Source organism: Colias croceus, chromosome 28 (genome assembly GCF_905220415.1).
Source record: "Colias croceus chromosome 28, ilColCroc2.1".
NCBI lineage: Eukaryota > Metazoa > Arthropoda > Insecta > Lepidoptera > Pieridae > Colias > Colias croceus.
In genome coordinates, this window is record NC_059564.1 from 4,678,040 (window position 1) to 4,695,544 (window position 17,505).

Below are 17,505 nucleotides of genomic sequence, written 5' to 3' on the forward strand. Positions count from 1 at the left end.
CAAATAGGTAGCTCTTTTTATTTAAATCATTGATTTTGGACTAGAGCTCTTATTATAATTATTAATGATTGAATATTATAAAAATATATTGCAAAAATGTTTGAACCACAGTAGCATTAAATAATAATAAAAACCCTAATTAGAATAATAGAAAAACGTCGCAAACCCTAAAACTTTCTTATTAGATATGGAAAATTAGAAAAAAGCAACAAAAAAGAGAGTCAAAGCAGCTACTTCGGTGTCTGTGAGAAAGTTTCTCAATATTGCGACTTTAAGAATTGTTTATTTAAATCATTTCCATTAATACCCATACATGACGAACTTATCGACATATTCAGATTGGCAGCGGTTTGGCCCGGCCCACCGCCACGACCGGCTACCCGAGTAGCAAGGGACTCCCCATTTAGTGCGCCTAATATCTTCTATATATACTGAATGATGAAAAAACTTCAACATCGCGATGTAGCTGGTGCTATTGGATTGGCTGTTCCATTATGGAATGACGTTGCGTGACGCGGGTGCGAATAAGTCTAGCTAGAGTTTATATAATATCTAACAAGACGCGTGTATTACGTCTTGACTTTTGGCTCTAGTTTATTGTCATGGACAAATTCAATTAACACTAAAACCGCTCTACAATCGATATTTCAAAAGCTCTACATTGTCTGGGCTTCAAAATTTCAATTGGAGCTTTTATAACGAATGGAGAGTTGACTCTATATTTTCTAATTTTAAAACCTAAATGTGTTTTATAATTATGTAGAGGTACACGTTTTGATTTGTTGATTGTAGAACACTAAAATAAGTTTATTTCTTACTAGCTGCTCCGCGCGGTTTCACCCCCGTGGATAAGTAACTTTTTGGCTGATTTTTTACACCGTGTGTCCGAAAAACCCTAATATCTTACGGAACCCTATTTTTGTTCATAATTAAATATAGCCTTTATTACTCGTGGATAATTTAGCTTTCGAATGGTGAAAGAATTTTTAAAATCGGTCCAGTAGTTTATGAGCCTATTCATTACAATCAAACAAACAAACAAACAAAGTGTTCCTCTTTATAATATTAGTGTAGATTTTTGTAGAGTTTTTCAAATACATATACCTATCGTGCAAATAAAGCATGCTGCAATTATTTATTGAGGACTTATTGAAAATAAAAATGTAGAGTTGTTAAGGCTCTTATAATTTACATTTCGAATAAAAGAATACTGAGTTTTATTCATTATTCAATCATTTCACAGTAAAAAAGATTAGTAGGTAGCTGAAAAAATAAGAAAACAATATAATATTAAATAGTGAGTAAGTATGTTTAGATCCAATTCTTAACAGAAATTATAAAACAGTACCTGTGTATTATTTACTGACTGTGATGTGTTTCGTCAACTTTGTTTCAAAAAAATGTAGGTACTTTATATGTATAAAATTCGCAAAGTTATTTTGGCACCATTATTTTTACCATAATTAAAACTAGATGGCGTTCTATTTGGAAATCTTGGTGAAATGAATTATTTTTGCCTTTTATTAGAGCTAGCGCGCAAGAGCAACTTTTGTCTCCGCAACTATTTTGTCTCTCCCAACAACTCTATGGAGAGTTGCGTCGCGCGCACTTTCTTACTAGCCCATAGAGTTGATGGGAGATACAAAATAGTTGCGGAGACAAAAGTTGCTCTTGCGCGCTAGCTCTAAACAATTTACTAAGAATTTACTCGAACTATTAAGTCATATAAAAAATCTATTATCGTATATCTATAGTATAATGGATAGTAATTATTAATGATTAGGTATGTACTGCCCTGCGGCGCGTTGGACTGACCCTGACTGTTAAAGAAGGTGGCCGACATTGGGTGGATGCGATATGCAGAAGAAAGGGAAAAGTGGCGAGATCTGGGAGAGCAGTGGACGGGAATAGGCTGATGTGATGATGATGATGGTGTGATGAGGTATGTACTGAAATAACTCTACCATGTTAATATAAAAATATTATCACCGTTACTCTACATTCATAGATTTGTTTAATAAAAAATATACGAGAGTACATAATACAATGTACACAGAATCTATTCAATTCAATTTATCTTAAACTAGGTTAGCGAACTGTTGAGTACGGCACGCATTGTGGTACCCACTACCCGTAACTCACGCAAGCCATGGCTTGGTCTTGATTACACGGTCATGGTCTTTAATTTTAGATATTACTAGCTGCGCTTCGCGGTTTCACCCGCGTGGCTCCTGTTGGTCTTAGCGTAATGACATTAAAGCCTATACTCTATACTTCTATAGCCTTCCTCGATAAATTGGCTATCGAACACGGTAAGAATTTCATAAAAATAGAATTAACGAAATCGGTTCAGCCGAGATATGCGCTTACCAACACATTTTGCGATTAATTTTTATATTATAATATTATTAATAGCTCCAATCGTTTGTTTCATTTGTCATAAAGCTATTTATCAAATTAATTAAGTACAATCTTTATGTTTACGTTTAGCAAGTATATAGAAACAGTAAAAAAGAAAGATACCTATATTTTAAATTTGCCGCCTTTTTTAGCTTATCGACTATCGTATCTGGCAACATAACTTGAATGTCACACAATTTAAATGCGTAACGAGATGAATTTTGAATACCTATTTAATTATTTATTCATTGATGTTTTATTTAATGCTATGCGTAGATGCTAAGCAACATAATATATTTATTGATGTAGGCGGGCTATAATCTGTTATTTTAATTGCAACCCTTACTGTGCAACCCTTAATATTACATACTTTACAGCGCATGCGAAAAGAATGTCAATGAAACAGGGTTATAAAGTAAAAATAATGCTTTACTAACAAATTGTGTTATATAAATTCGAAAACGGGTGAATATTTTTCAAGAAATTAATTAAAATAAGGAGATATCGTCAAAAATATTTAAGTTCAGTTTAGTGAATAAATTCCCGCCCATATTTGTGTGCATCACATGACTATTTATTTATAAATAATTTGGCTTGAAAAATGTAAAAAAATGTTGTGAATTTTTTTTTCTGCTTCATTTTGTTGTATAAATAATTAATAACTATCGATTGTATACGTAGTATATTATTATTAGTCTGTGCTATCGACATTGCATAGTTAATTTCTAAGATTGATTTAAAAAATGTGTGTGTTGTGTCAGATATAAAAATGTGGACCTATAGAATAAAAAAAAAGATATTCTTAAAAGAAAAAAATATTTGAAAAAGGAATCATCATAATTTTTAACCACGCGAGCGATCCTATTTTGTTTTACAAAATTAATAAAAACAAAATCGTGTTCATATTATTAATAATCCTACCTAATAGGTAAGTGTAATGTTCGTTTATTATATTTTTACAGATATGAAAGAAATGGCAAATACAGGAAATTCGAGTGCTGTATTTTTTCTTGGATCCAGAGCACACTATCAGGTACGTTTATGTTATTTAGTAGAAGATGAAATGAGGTCAATTCAAATATAGCGCGTTACTGCAGGTAAGTTATTATTAGTATTGAAGGTCTGAGGTCTGCAATCTGCATAATAATACCTAGGCAATTTAAGCCAGTATGCCAAAATATTTAATAAAAAGTAACGAAGGTATGTACCCTTGTATTTATTTTGCCAATTCCAAACATATAAATACATATTTGAAACAAAGGAGAGTTAAACAAAATAACTGCCCTAAAATTAATAGAACTGCGGCATTCTTTAAACGGGAAAATGGTTAAAACGAATATGTACCTATAATTTTGAAATTTTAAAAAGTCAATAAGTACTTAAAAAATCTAATTTTTAATTCATCAGATATGTATTTAATTTAAATTTCTCCAAATATTTTTAAGTCGCAATCATACACGCAGCGTCGCGTACCGTGATTTTTTTCCTAAATATTTTTTTACTGGCACATGATTGGTATTTATCACAGATCACAGAAACTAAAGGGTATTTAATATTTATCTTATAATTTAGTACACTTTTGTACGTTTATTCACATAGCAGCGATGTACCACAGTATGCAGATTCGAACAGTATTGAAAGTCCCTGCAAAACGTGCGAAACGGCTCACTCACGCATACGCATTCGTTTAAGTATAACCGAGACAAAAGTTATATTTTAACTTTTGTTATTTCTTTTGAAAGACGACCTATGACTACAAATCATGGCAGAATATATCCTATTCTTAGTTGAATCACAAGTACACGCTACCACGTTACGCTGTCGCAGAATCGACTACATATCGACGACTTATTTGAATCGATCTATCTATCTGTCCTGCGGTTTTACACGCATTGCTTAGCTCCTGTTGGTCTTAAGGTGATGAAATATAGCCTATAGCCTTCCTCGATAAATGGGCTATCTAACACCGAAAGAATTTTTCAAATCGGACCAGTAAAGCTTGAGATTAGCGCGTTCAAACAAACAAACTCTTCAGCTGTATAATATTAGTATAGATTTATTTTTGTTTGTCACAAGATACTAGACCAACCAACCTACGACCAAGACAGTGGTAACACATCAACAGAGACGTTATACCAAAACGCTTCTGCAGAAGAACTGTGGAAGGAGGTGGATTGCGATAGTCCGAACTGTAATGAGCGGAGCTTGTGGAATTATGAGCCTGATGTTAATGGTGAGTTGTTGTATTAAACTAGCTTATAATTTAGTTTGGGTATTGTTGCTAACAGAGAGAAAAAAAATCGATGCTAAAACTGTCTAGCCATTCTTGATATATTACCATCCTAAAAAAAGCATATACTTAATGTTTATTTCATAAAATAATTTGTTGTAAATGAGCATAGGTTGATAGGTATATTTTTATTTAATTGATTACTAGCTTAAAGCTTTACATGTATGCCTGTGCATCATTTTTAAATCCTACTTCACTCACTTAAAGGTGTGGTTTTGTGACAAAAAAATGCTTAGTTTGTCCGTTCAAATTTCATCAAAATCGATTTAGTAACTAGTAACAAAAGTTACCTACGCGTTTATAATATTATAAGGGATAACATATTTTTTTTTATATTTTAATTAATGTTTATCTTTGTTTTTTGTTACTCAGTTAACTTTGAGGCAGATACAGGAGTAAAGAAGAGAATAAATAGTCAATCTAGTAATGCTCTACTATGCGACAATATGCAACCTGCCGCTTTGAATGATGTTCGTGACAGGTAATAGTCTCTTTAAATCAAGCTTTAAATTAATAAAAACCTTTACAATACTTATGTATAGCTAATTTTAGTTACATATTTTCAAAGGATAAGATAAGAACTCTGATATCCGAACTTTACGTTATATAGGGATTTTTTTATTTTAGTTGTCTGGATATTTATCATAATATAATTAACTAGCTGTGCCGCGCGGTTTCACCCGCGTGGCTCCGCTCCTGTTGGTCTTAGCGTGATGGTATTTAGCCTATAGCCTTCCTCGATAAATGGGCTATCTAACACTGAAAGAATTTTACAAATCGGAGTAGTTCCCGAGATTAGCGCGTTCCAACAAACAAACATACAAACTCTTCAGCTTTATAATTCAGATTTGAAATAATTACATTCAACTTACTTTAAACATAGCATTAAAAATTACTTACTATTTTTTATAAAAATATACGTCGACATACCGAATTTGGATGACTGTAAAATTAAAAATTACAAATTCATTTTTTGATATTGAGATAAATTTAAATCGCGTTCATTCCCATAATTGAAATAGCACTTCTATATTTATTTAAATCATATTCATACACAAAAAAATAATATTAAGTATTTGTGTAGTTATTTTATCAATTTATCCAGTGACACAGAAAAACACAAACCACGCCGTACATTCCTCTCGTTCCTAACGTCTCTAACGCGTCGGAAACGCTCAGTATCTAAAACGCATCGAGAGCGTTTTGACGACTTGCACGTATATAGAGTCGTGTAGATTAAAATTACACGTGATATTTCTCAAAATATAAAATACTCTTTCATATTCTTTAAGATTTTCGTAAAATGTAAAACTATAATAATAAGAATTCTTCAAAATCCATTTAGCAAATGTCACAAAAAGTAGAAACGCGACGTACATTCATATTATTAAGATTATAATAATAGTTATAACTTCTTTATTTATTTAAATAATATTGTATACACATAATACATAATATTTTTCGTATTTACGTACTTATTTATCAATTTAAACAGTGAAACAGAGAAACACAAACCACGCCGTACTTTTCTCTCGTTCCTAACGTCTCTAACGCGTCGGAAACGTCGCGTCGAAAACGCCCAATATCTGAAACGCATGGAGAGCGTTTTGACGACTTGCACATATAGGGAGTCGTGTCGATGTCTGGATTGCCAGGTGAGATATTATTTTATTTATGTTTGTAGTAGGTATTTTAAAATAATTTTTTGGAGAATTTATAGTTAGGTACTTATTAAATCTAAAATTTAAGATTTTGCACTGTGTCGTTGTACTTCACGTAATACTACTGATACTGCTACTTACTCTTTCACGCAAATGCTACTGAACCGATTACAATGAAGTTTGGTATGCAGGTAGCTGAAGACCCAGAATAAGACATAGGCTTCTTTTTATATCGGAAATCCCACAGGTTTAGAATCACTGAACAGATTTTATATCAATAGTGATGACTTGTAATGCCCGTGGTTACTGGTAAAAATAATGCCTACAGTCAAGTTGCATCGAAATCGGTTCAGCCGTTTTATTGTTATCGATTTTCAAACATACAAAATTTAAATACACTTTTGGTTGCAGTAACTTAACCATTAACGTTAAGTATACTTGCAAGATATTTCAAAGGTTCGATCTCTAGAAAAGGGAGAAAATAAATATTTTTCTGTGTCTTGATCAATAAAAGATAGATGAATAAATCTTATGAAAACGCGATATTTTATAGCAAAATAAAACACAAAAATAACTTTAACTCTTTATTTTCATTCTTCTTATACAATAGTCAATTAAAGCCTGAAGCCAAAATGTAAACAAGAAAAAAGTTAGTAATTTTTGTTAATTTATTAAATAGAATATACCATGAGTTTCACACTATTTTATTTTTAAACATTACCTGTCATAAGATTTTTTTTCAAATAGTTATTGTTTTTTAATAATGTGTTATTAGTTTAATTATTCATATTGTCCAATTCACATCACTATACAGAGTACCAGAGTGTTGAGTGCATCAGAAATATAATCCATACTAATATTATAAAGTCCGTCTGTTTGTCTGTCTTATCATTATTCTTTCACGGCTAAACTACAGCACTTATTTCGATGATTTGTATGTGATTTAGTTGAGGAGTCAAAGTAAAACAGATTCAGATTTCGAATTACTTTTAAGCGGTCACAATAAGTTATGATTTCGTTAGTTTTATTATATGTATTAGTTTAAAATTGTTTAACAACTGAAAATATACATAGATATACATATTTACAATCCTTCAGTTGGCATATAGACTTAACATACACAAATTTTAATTAATTTTTAAATGTGCTAAGTAATAGATTTATCTGCAGCATAGTTAATAGTATCTTCTGTAACAAAATAGTTTTATGTGATAAAAAATATAATTTAAAATTAAAAAAAATGGATGAAGTCAACTCTGATTTATTGAGAACAAAAAGAACAGCTTTATCAGCATTATATTTATTTTAGCCTGCATAAGTATTTGTAACATCAATAAGTTTTAAAAATATACAGTAAAACATAAATCCTCTCCCTTTTTTGAAGTCAGTTATTAATTCCTAGCATTGTTATTTTAAATATAAATGTACAATCTTAATTTATTAACAACCAATTCTTATACCAAAATAAGCTGAAAAGCTTAGCACCAATTGAATATAATGCATTTAAAAATGTTGAAGCAAGGCATTTTTAATAAAAATTCTCATTTTTATAGCATTTGAATGCTATAAAAATAAATATCAGAGTCATTTTCCATAATATATATGTTTTTAATATACAATTTCAACAATATTCCGTGATATATCTACGTTAATCTATTGCTTTTTATGAACACAAAGTCAATAATGCACATTTTCAATGCTAATTTTAGTGTCATTTTTTCTAAGAACTACTTACATTAAAATGGTAATCGAGTATAAACAAGACGTGATCAATGCCATTTGCATTTAACCCCTTGACCACCGAGCGGCCCAATGACACCACGACACAATAGATTTTCTATTGTGTCTGTGATTCCGGGGGCTGAGGGAGGAATACAATGCTATTCAACATATTTTTATTGTATCACAAATACTAGAATTTAGTTTGAAACTACCCAATTAAAATCCCTACTTAGGCAATGTCAACTTACAAGTATTTACAATATAAATAAAACAATATTACATGCATTATTGTACAAATTTGTCAATTTCGTATTCCGAAGTAGTGTCGACATCATCTGTGACATGTAGCTTCTTCCGTTCATCAACACGGATACACTTAAGGCATTTCTGGCCCTTACGTAGCCAACATCCTCTATGGTACATAGAGTTACAACGATCGCACATTATTGCCCCACTATCGAATGGATATAATATCTCATTATTACCACAAACTTCACATAAGTAACCTTTTCCAGAGCACAATGCACATTTCGTTATATGAGTGCGGCATATTTCCGTCAATTCAGTCAATTGTGTTTCTAAGCTTCCATCGTTAATCGCTTGCAAATGTGACATACTGTACTTCTTATTTACATCGCCTAGTTGCATAAATAGTGGTGATAATAGATTTGTTCCCTCCGCACAAGCACATAAGTAACGTCTCATCCATTCTAAGTCCCTTCTCATTTTGTGAACCCATTCCAACTCTGCTATAAAACTAAATAACTTCGAATTTATATTCTCAATATCTATATAAGGTCTGGACCAAGATAATGTAAGCATTTGATATGCTAATCGAGACACATAGCGTTTATCCCAATCCCAATTGTGTATTACTCTTGCTGGTATTGCAAATAAGTCGTTCCAATGGCATGTAGTACAGAAGTACATACCAGTGTAATCACACAGCCTTGGTTCATTCCATGAGTCTTTAAATGTTAGTGTGGTCTGACATTCCGCACACTTATAATCCTGTGCCGCTAAACCCTTTTCGGGACATATATTCATTTCAAAATGTCCCTTCTCTGTCATAACAACATGCGCGCACACTCTACACACATCATCTACACATTTATAATGACATACATAACCACAATCTGTACAAATATAAGAGCTCTGAACAATACTCCATATAACACCGCTACAATGATCACAGTATTGCTTCCTATTGCTTATATTAATTTGCTGCTCGAAATGGTGGCCCTTTATCGTGACTTTAGCCCGTAACTGCCCATCGTTGTCTTTCAAATCTTCCAATCGTAATCTTAACTCGACCAAATATCGTACGAGCCACTTTCGCTCGTCGGAACACTGCGGACTACTTAGAACCAGTTCTTTGCATTGAGTTATGGCCTTTTCAATGTCTTCACGCGTTGCTGCGCTGTGTATCTTCAACTTTTTGTTAGCAATAGACTTTGGGATGTAGTTTGAGTCGATGCTTTCGTCTGCAGAAACACAACCAGATGTAGATGAAGATGATCTAGATGCGTCTTCCACGCTGCGCGGACTGCAACATATCAAACTGTTGCGATATTTAGGCGAATCATTAGCTAAGGCTGCAGCCATTGTATTTTATCACAAAGCAATTACCTAATCCAAAACTGTACAACACTTCGTCAAATCAATATATCACTGCGCATTTGTCATCTATTTATGTTAGAATATTATTTAAATACTACGTCATAAAATTATACATGGTTTCTTTGTTTTGAAGTTATTTATATGGACAAAAACTCAACAAATAATTTTACATTTTATTGCAATGACATAATTCGTCCGTGACTTTGACGTTTCGAAATAATATGTCACGCATAATGTTCGTGTCAAATGCGATGTTCCGTTTTACGATAAAAAATAATAAAATAATAAAGTACATATTATATATTCTATTGATTTAATTTTTATTTTATTTATTTATATGAGGCAGCATTGCACAGTGCCCATATACTGTTAGTAGTACTGACTTATTCTAGCGTTAGTAAAACTACATATACTTATTTCTGGTGGTAACAAGCCATTTTTGATGATAACACTATGTTAATTATTGAGTACTTTATACTTTTGGTCTTAGCGTGCTGATATATTATTAGAATTTTACAAATCGCACCAGTAGTTCCTGAGATTAGCACGTTCAAACAAACAAACAAATTCTTCAGCTTTATAATATTAGCATACATTAATTAGCTAATTTAGATTATTTTAAGAATATTTAATATTAATTATTAGAATATATTTTTACAGAGCCGCTATTTCGAATATGAAAGCGATACTGAAGGCTACAATTCGGAAGAAGAATATACTTACAAATACAACGTAAAAGATGTAGAAGCTCAAGCTATGGATAACGATGAATCGGACGATGATGAGGTAATCTAGTTTCTTTTTGAATACTTAGATTTATTATTAACTAGCGGTCCGCCCCGGTTTCGCCCGTGATACATATTTACGTTTTCTCTACATAAGAACATATGAACCATCCTTGGACTTACACAAAAAAAAGAATTATCGAAATCGGTTCAGCCGTTCACACTTGATTCCGTGACAACGCGAAACCGGTTTCATTTTTGTATATATAGATTTACAAAAAATATGTGCTTTACATTCATAAAATAAAGTCGTTCAAAACTCATTTGAGTTGGGGGTAAAACCGCGCGCAGTGTTTGTTACCATACTCGTTCGAAACAACTGGACCGATTTTTATGAAATTTTGTGTGCATATCGCATAAATCTAAGATTAAGACAACATTTATACCCCCAAATAATAAGGGTGACCGGACAGAATAACATATGTGGTTAGGTAGACTTAATATATATTTTTTAACATTACAGGTATTCGTCCCCTACAATCCCGGAGACAATACATCCACAGATCTCCTCATAGACGACACGGAAACTATCACGTCAGTATCAAGCGCGAGTGAAACGGAACAACCGGCCGAGAAGCAAATACAACTAGAGGTCGCTGCTAGCACTTCTGCTGTACTTAATGTGCTATTGTTCCATCCTGGCTGTATTGTTCAATAATAATAATAAAAAAAAAAACAAATTAAAAAAAAACATAACTACCTACTGTCTAAATTTATTCGAGCTGTCAAATTCACTGTAAAAAAATTGGGTGTAAAAAATTGGCTGCCAGACTCGTATATAAATATTGTGCTCGTATTTTGTAAAAAAAACGATTAAAAATCTTAGACTTCAAACTCGAATCACAATATACATATTTAAACATTATACTCTTTGATATACATACATACAGTAAGGAAACTTCATACAAAATGTTCGAAATGGCTCCCCCCCCATCAAGCGTGTTTTCGAGGGTATTGAGGGGGATCGATAGTAGCGGGTGACACATCCACAGATTTTGAATGACAAAGATACACATACATAGTATAGAAAAAAGTTTAAAGTGATGTCATTTCACATTAAATAAATATCGATTGTTTCAGTTTGTAGCCCTTTCAATAAATATATTTGTAAATACCGTATCTGACTACAAGTTAAAAAGAGACTATTTTTTAATTTCTATAGATATGGCAGTATGAGTTTTAAATTATGTTGACATATTTTCTACCAAAATGATAGCTACAAATAGTACCTATTAGGAGTCCAGTCTGTTTAAAGATCGCATCTATTTTTTACGCAATCTAGAAGAGCACGAAAACATAAAAAAAAGGAAACCTTAAAAAAATCTTGTTTAAATTTATGTGCATAATTACGTAAATATTAGGGAAGAAAAAGATAGATATTATAATTATTGTATTTTTATCGATACGTGTCGTCTCCACTTTGTCAAGCACTAAGCCTGTCAAACTATTTTCTTTTTCTTCCTAAAACAAAAAGGTAGAGGTTCTATGCTCGTATAATAATAATTTTATTTTATTTTGGCATATTTTGTGTTTTTTAATTTAATTTAATTTATCGTTTTAAAAATAATTTAGTAGGTATACCTACATACAAGTATTGTAAATTTTGGTTTAAAATAATTATTGAATATAATATTATGTATAATACAAATATCAAGCATTATAAATAATTTAGGTACCTACATTAAATAGCCTTCGGCGTCCATAACAAAACAAGATTTCGAAATATAGCACTGATAAAAACGTATTTACTTTTACAAGCTGTATTAATTCGGATTGTTTCTTCTTGTAAATTCATATTTAGGCTACACCATTTTTGTATTTTAACGGGTTTTAATCTCCAAATTACCACAAAATCAACTGTGAAAAAAAGCAAACAGAAATATACAGGCCGAATTGATAACCTTCTCCTTTATTTTTCAAGTCGGTTAAATATCAAAAAGTAACAGCCCTATAGCTATACGTCATAATTTCATGGGGGGGGGGGGGGGCTTAGTTTCCTAACTGTATGTACGTAGTATTATATATCGCAACTGTGCTCGAATGCAGTGTAAAAAAAATAAACGACGATAAAAAGTCAAACTCATTACTATATGTAAAAAAAGCGGGAAAGTTGTCAAATAGTTCGCAATGGCGCGAAATGTTTGTTTCCTGTTTCTTATACTTTTCTTTATTTCTATTAATTACTTTAACTACTTTGTTATACCTACGTGGCTACGTATAAACACTACATCGATGTAATCAAATATTAAATTATGTAATAACATAATATTGTTGTTAAATTTGTTTAAAGTTTAGTAAGTTTACTGTGGTACCTATAAGTATTGTTACATTAAATGTATAATTTTAAATTTTAATTGCTATGTTATAAACTATTTATAACAATAATTCATGTTATTTTTTTGAACAATTGGCTGAAATCACAGCTGAAATAAGTATGTACATTATATTACTTAACTTCGCTATATTTGCGGATGGCGGGAAAAAGCAAAAATGCGGGTTGAAGGCAAGTTGAAGGTAATCTGCCATTATGAATATGCAACACTGTTTAAAATTATAGTATTGTATAAAATATACAGAAAAAATCGTGAATTTTAGGCGTAAATAGTAAACTCAAACTCAAACTCAAACATTCATTCATTCAATTAGACTACTATTTAGTAGCACTTTCGAATCGTCATTACATAGGTAAGTATTTTTAACATTTACCACCGATTCGGAAAGCAGTATCTATGGAGAAGAATCGGCAAGAAACTCCATAGTTGCTCTTTTAAAATCATGTCAATATTACATAATATACAGTAACTTATATCTAACTACATATTATATCATAATATGCCAAAGAACTGTCCTGTGGTTTTTACGCGACAACCCTCCATGTAAATACATAACATACGAAAATTATGTTGAATAGATTTAAGTTGCCTGTAGCTAAGCTTTACGACACTAGCTTTACTAGTTTGCAAAAAGATCTAAAACTTGAAAATGCTGTTTGTACACTAATTGTAACTATTTCCTAATATCACAATAAAGTATGAAAAAAAATATTATTAAATAAATTATATACTCATCAAAAAATGTGTGCGTGTACTTGTGTACACACGTAAGAAGTGAAACTTCTTCAAAAATCCTTATAAAAAAATACTTTAGTAACTTTACAGAAATACGTCGAATCACGCGTGGCAGGGATAAGAAAAAGATGGCGTGTAACGGAAAAATGTCACGCGTAACGAAAAAATGTTACACTACATTTTTTTCTAACCCCGATAAAGAAGTTTCACTTCAAAAAATAGATACTAAGATTAATTCATAAGTTTTCCTCGTCATGTGATACTTATCTAATGATTAGCTGTTAATTCAACCAGTGTTCATGTAATATGATAATTCATATAATGTCGACTCTTATATAAATTAAAGGAAAATATATAATAAATGAAAAATATTAAGGTACCTAATGAAATACCAAAATAATGATACTCTAATAATTCCTATGAAATAATAATGTTTTGTTTAATATAAGTCATACCTACTCAAGAACTAGGATAGATAAGTATTATTTTTTGAATCATTAAAAATAATTCATTTTCTACATATTTTCATGTTTAAACTTAGATTAATTTTGTTTTAGTCACTACCTAGTTATTAAGTAAATAATAAAATTATCTTGTTATTGAAATCAAAGTGTTATAGGAGAATATAAATGTCAGTATTATATTATTATAGCGGTAATAAATCAAGACTTATTATTACTGACTTACATATGTATAAGGCTTATTACAAAGTGGATTTACGAATTATGTAATCAACGATGTATAAATTATGTGAGTGAAATAAAACAATATGGCAAAATTAAATTTCTTTTATTGAGAATACATAATTTCCAAACATACTCTGTTAAATATTAACAAAAACTAAATTGACGATAGACTTCTATGCGTCACAACTTAAAATCAAATAAAGAGCTATCTTTATTACAACTGTATACAATCCTTTTTGCTAAAGAAACCAGGAAATTATTATTGGAAGAAAAATTGTGTCACTGTTCAAGTAACGTAGTTATTTACTGGGATATTTTTTTGAGTAAATCATAAACCACAAGTGATAACTGCGTTAAAAACAACCGACTTCAAACTTGCACTTGCAAAATTTACAAATACCTACAGACAAAAATGCTCATAAAATAAAAACTACTGGGCCTATCCGAATAAAATTTTTATGGGACCAATTCGACACTATCCCGCATCGAACAAAACAAGAATCACGTAAATCGGTTCAGAAACCTCGGAGTAATCGGTGTACATACATAAAAAAAAAACATACCGGCCGAATTGATAACCTCCTCCTTTTTTTTGAAGTCGGTTGAAAATTAACATTTAGGGCCACCGCTAACATAGCAGAGCGCAGCGCAGAGCATTTTTGCCAAACTATTATCGACATTGTCCTTAGTAAAATAAAATTAAAAATCAAATAATTTATTTCACATGCATTAGGTAGCGCGATGTGCTCCACCTTATGTGCGCCGGCCCTTAAATTTCTTCCAATAATTTTACGGTAAACATGAAATGTATCAACACTGCAAAATGAAAACAATTACAAATGCATACATTTTGAATACAAGTATCATTTCTGTACCTGATATACTTTTAAAAACGCCGCAATAGTTACCTTAGCTACTGAAAATTGAAACTAAAATTTCATTTATCCCTTACTTTATTAAAAAGTTAGAAAAAGGCGGGTTTTTTGACAATTATCTTAAATTGTTTTCACGCATATTTACCTAAAACTTACGTGTGCATTTATAATTATTATTTCAATCAATTTAATATATGGAGTGGTAGGTTAAAGGCACACTTTAATCAAATGCTAAAAATCTGCCCAATGCCCATATCGAATGCAGAGGCAATATATTTTACATTATTTCTAACTGACAAACTATGCGCAGTGATTTAATTCTAGGGTTTAACTTAAATTCTTTTATATACAAATTTACGAACTATTAGGTATATTATTTTTAAATTTAGGAATAATCGATACATATTAGACAATAGAGTACGTTCATTGGCAAATAGGCACGGCATGTTATCCTCTGAATGATATCCTTCCATAAGATTTACCTAGTAATTATCTAAATATAGTTAAAAAGCCAAGTTTCCTTTCTGCTCACCGTATTAACTTTAATAGGTATAACTTAATCTAAGTTATTATGAAAGTTGTGCACAATATTTCTTCACAGGTACTTATTATGTTCGCTTCAGTCGATTAAAAGTAAAATTTATACATTTTTAGATTTACAGCTGATATTTAAAACAAAATTTGAATTTCACTATGATGTAATTTTTATTTTATTTTATTGGTTAGTATACACACGCCTTATTAGTTTGCGAGAAATTGAATGATTACCTAAATTATTATGAATGAAAATCATATTCAAGTTTATTATTTCTACTAGACTTTATACTAGATTTGTGACTATTTAATAACCTAAAAATTAACTGGTCTATTTAAATTAAACTTATAGCACAGTTCATGTTAAGAACTTCTCCATAGATACTGCTTTCCGAATCGGTGGTAAATGATAAAAATATGTATTGACGTTTCAAAAGTGCTTCTCGAAAAGGTCTAATTGAATAAATAAATGTTTGAGTTTGTTTGAGTTTGAGTTTGAACTTCGGTTAAAAAATCTTATTAATTTCATAATATTATTTCATCTTCGACGCTATTAACTACTCATTTTTACTACTACTACGATTTTTACAAACCAAAGAATTGTTGACTCATGTTGACATATTGTGACAAGCTTTTAATCTGTGCACTTTAGTTTTCGCGCCAAAATTCATGCGTTCTTTTTTACTAACTGGATTTTTTGCAAATTTATTTTTATAGAAATCAAAGTATGGAAGACTTTAAATATAAGACATTTTTATTATTATGGCCGAACCAAAGCAGTAGTTGCAGTTACTTTTAATGCGAAAGAGCTATTTTGGCTTTTAATGGGGTCTTTTACAATATAGCATTTTTTTAAATTATGATATTGAGATCTTATATTTATAATAAAAAGTATTGAAGAGTTAATAATTATATTAACTTTATAATTCTAACATTTTCTTTTAATTTAAAGTAAGTCATCTGCCATAAGAATATACAAAATTATTACTAAAACTGACATTATGTTAAAAAACGCTATTGTCAAAATAGCCTTTTCACAGTTGTAATTTTGACAATTCTGTGGCTAAATATTTTTAGTCTGTACATACAAACCTTACCTCTTTACTATAACCGTTTACACCAAACCGAAAAAGAAAGATAAATAAAAATAAAACTATAATTCTAAGAACTTATAATACAATTTATTTAGCAGTCATACTTATGAAATTACAAACACATTCGCACCATCACTTACAAATTTATTCTAACCTAATTATTTCGATAAAAAATTATATTTCCTTGGGCGTTTGATTTTCAAATAGATAGTAGAATAGTGTAATGACAATATTTTTTTAATTATCAAAAAATTCAAATGAACTCTTTTTACATATTAATAAAATTGTGAATACATCATTGACCAGCATGATGTATCATTTAAATCTTACTAATATTATAAATGCCAAAGTTTGTGAGGATCGATGTATGTATCTAATCTTTTTCTCGAAAAGACTACAGGGGCCATATTATCAGTGGCGGTACGTTCATACAAGCCGAAAAGCCCGGCTTGCCTAAGCAATTCGCTACGAAACAGGAAAATACCCAAATTCACTTTTGAATATTCGCGCGCAACGAGCAATTCAAAATTTGCTCCGAAATTCAATGAAAACTCACCTACAAACAATGTCGAATTCGAAACAAAATTTTTAATTTTCTTCCTTCTTGCTATCTAAATAAGGTCGTACTTTGTATAAACAGTGCGGTGTCCTTCTTGAGTGACATATAGTTTTCTCGCTTGCACTCGTGGGCTTTTACCGGGCTTTGTGCTTATCTCTTCTAACGTATGAAATTTCGTTGAAGTAGCTATATACCTATCTATAGAATTCTA

The 17,505-nt window shown here is 30.9% G+C and overlaps 2 protein-coding genes across 3 annotated transcripts; one reads left to right on the forward strand and one right to left on the reverse strand.

The window, feature by feature from the left end:
- Positions 1–1,779: 1,779 nt before the first annotated feature.
- On the forward strand, positions 1,780–11,142 carry LOC123704122. Of its 2 annotated transcripts, none has more exons than XM_045652416.1 (7): positions 1,780–1,942; positions 3,363–3,433; positions 4,477–4,633; positions 5,063–5,171; positions 6,186–6,345; positions 10,354–10,479; positions 10,942–11,142. In XM_045652416.1, exons 2-7 carry the CDS (start codon positions 3,365–3,367, stop codon positions 11,134–11,136), a joined length of 816 nt encoding a protein of 271 aa, XP_045508372.1. In that variant the 5' UTR covers positions 1,780–1,942; positions 3,363–3,364; the 3' UTR covers positions 11,137–11,142. The 2 variants fall into 2 exon arrangements, with proteins under 2 accessions (XP_045508372.1, XP_045508371.1); XM_045652415.1 differs by lacking the exon at positions 1,780–1,942 and adding an exon at positions 2,749–2,865.
- Positions 8,225–9,904, reverse strand: LOC123704109 (differentially expressed in FDCP 8 homolog). The gene has a single exon (XM_045652397.1). It carries the CDS (start codon positions 9,676–9,678, stop codon positions 8,359–8,361), a length of 1,320 nt encoding a protein of 439 aa, XP_045508353.1. The 5' UTR covers positions 9,679–9,904; the 3' UTR covers positions 8,225–8,358.
- Positions 11,143–17,505: the final 6,363 nt, after the last annotated feature.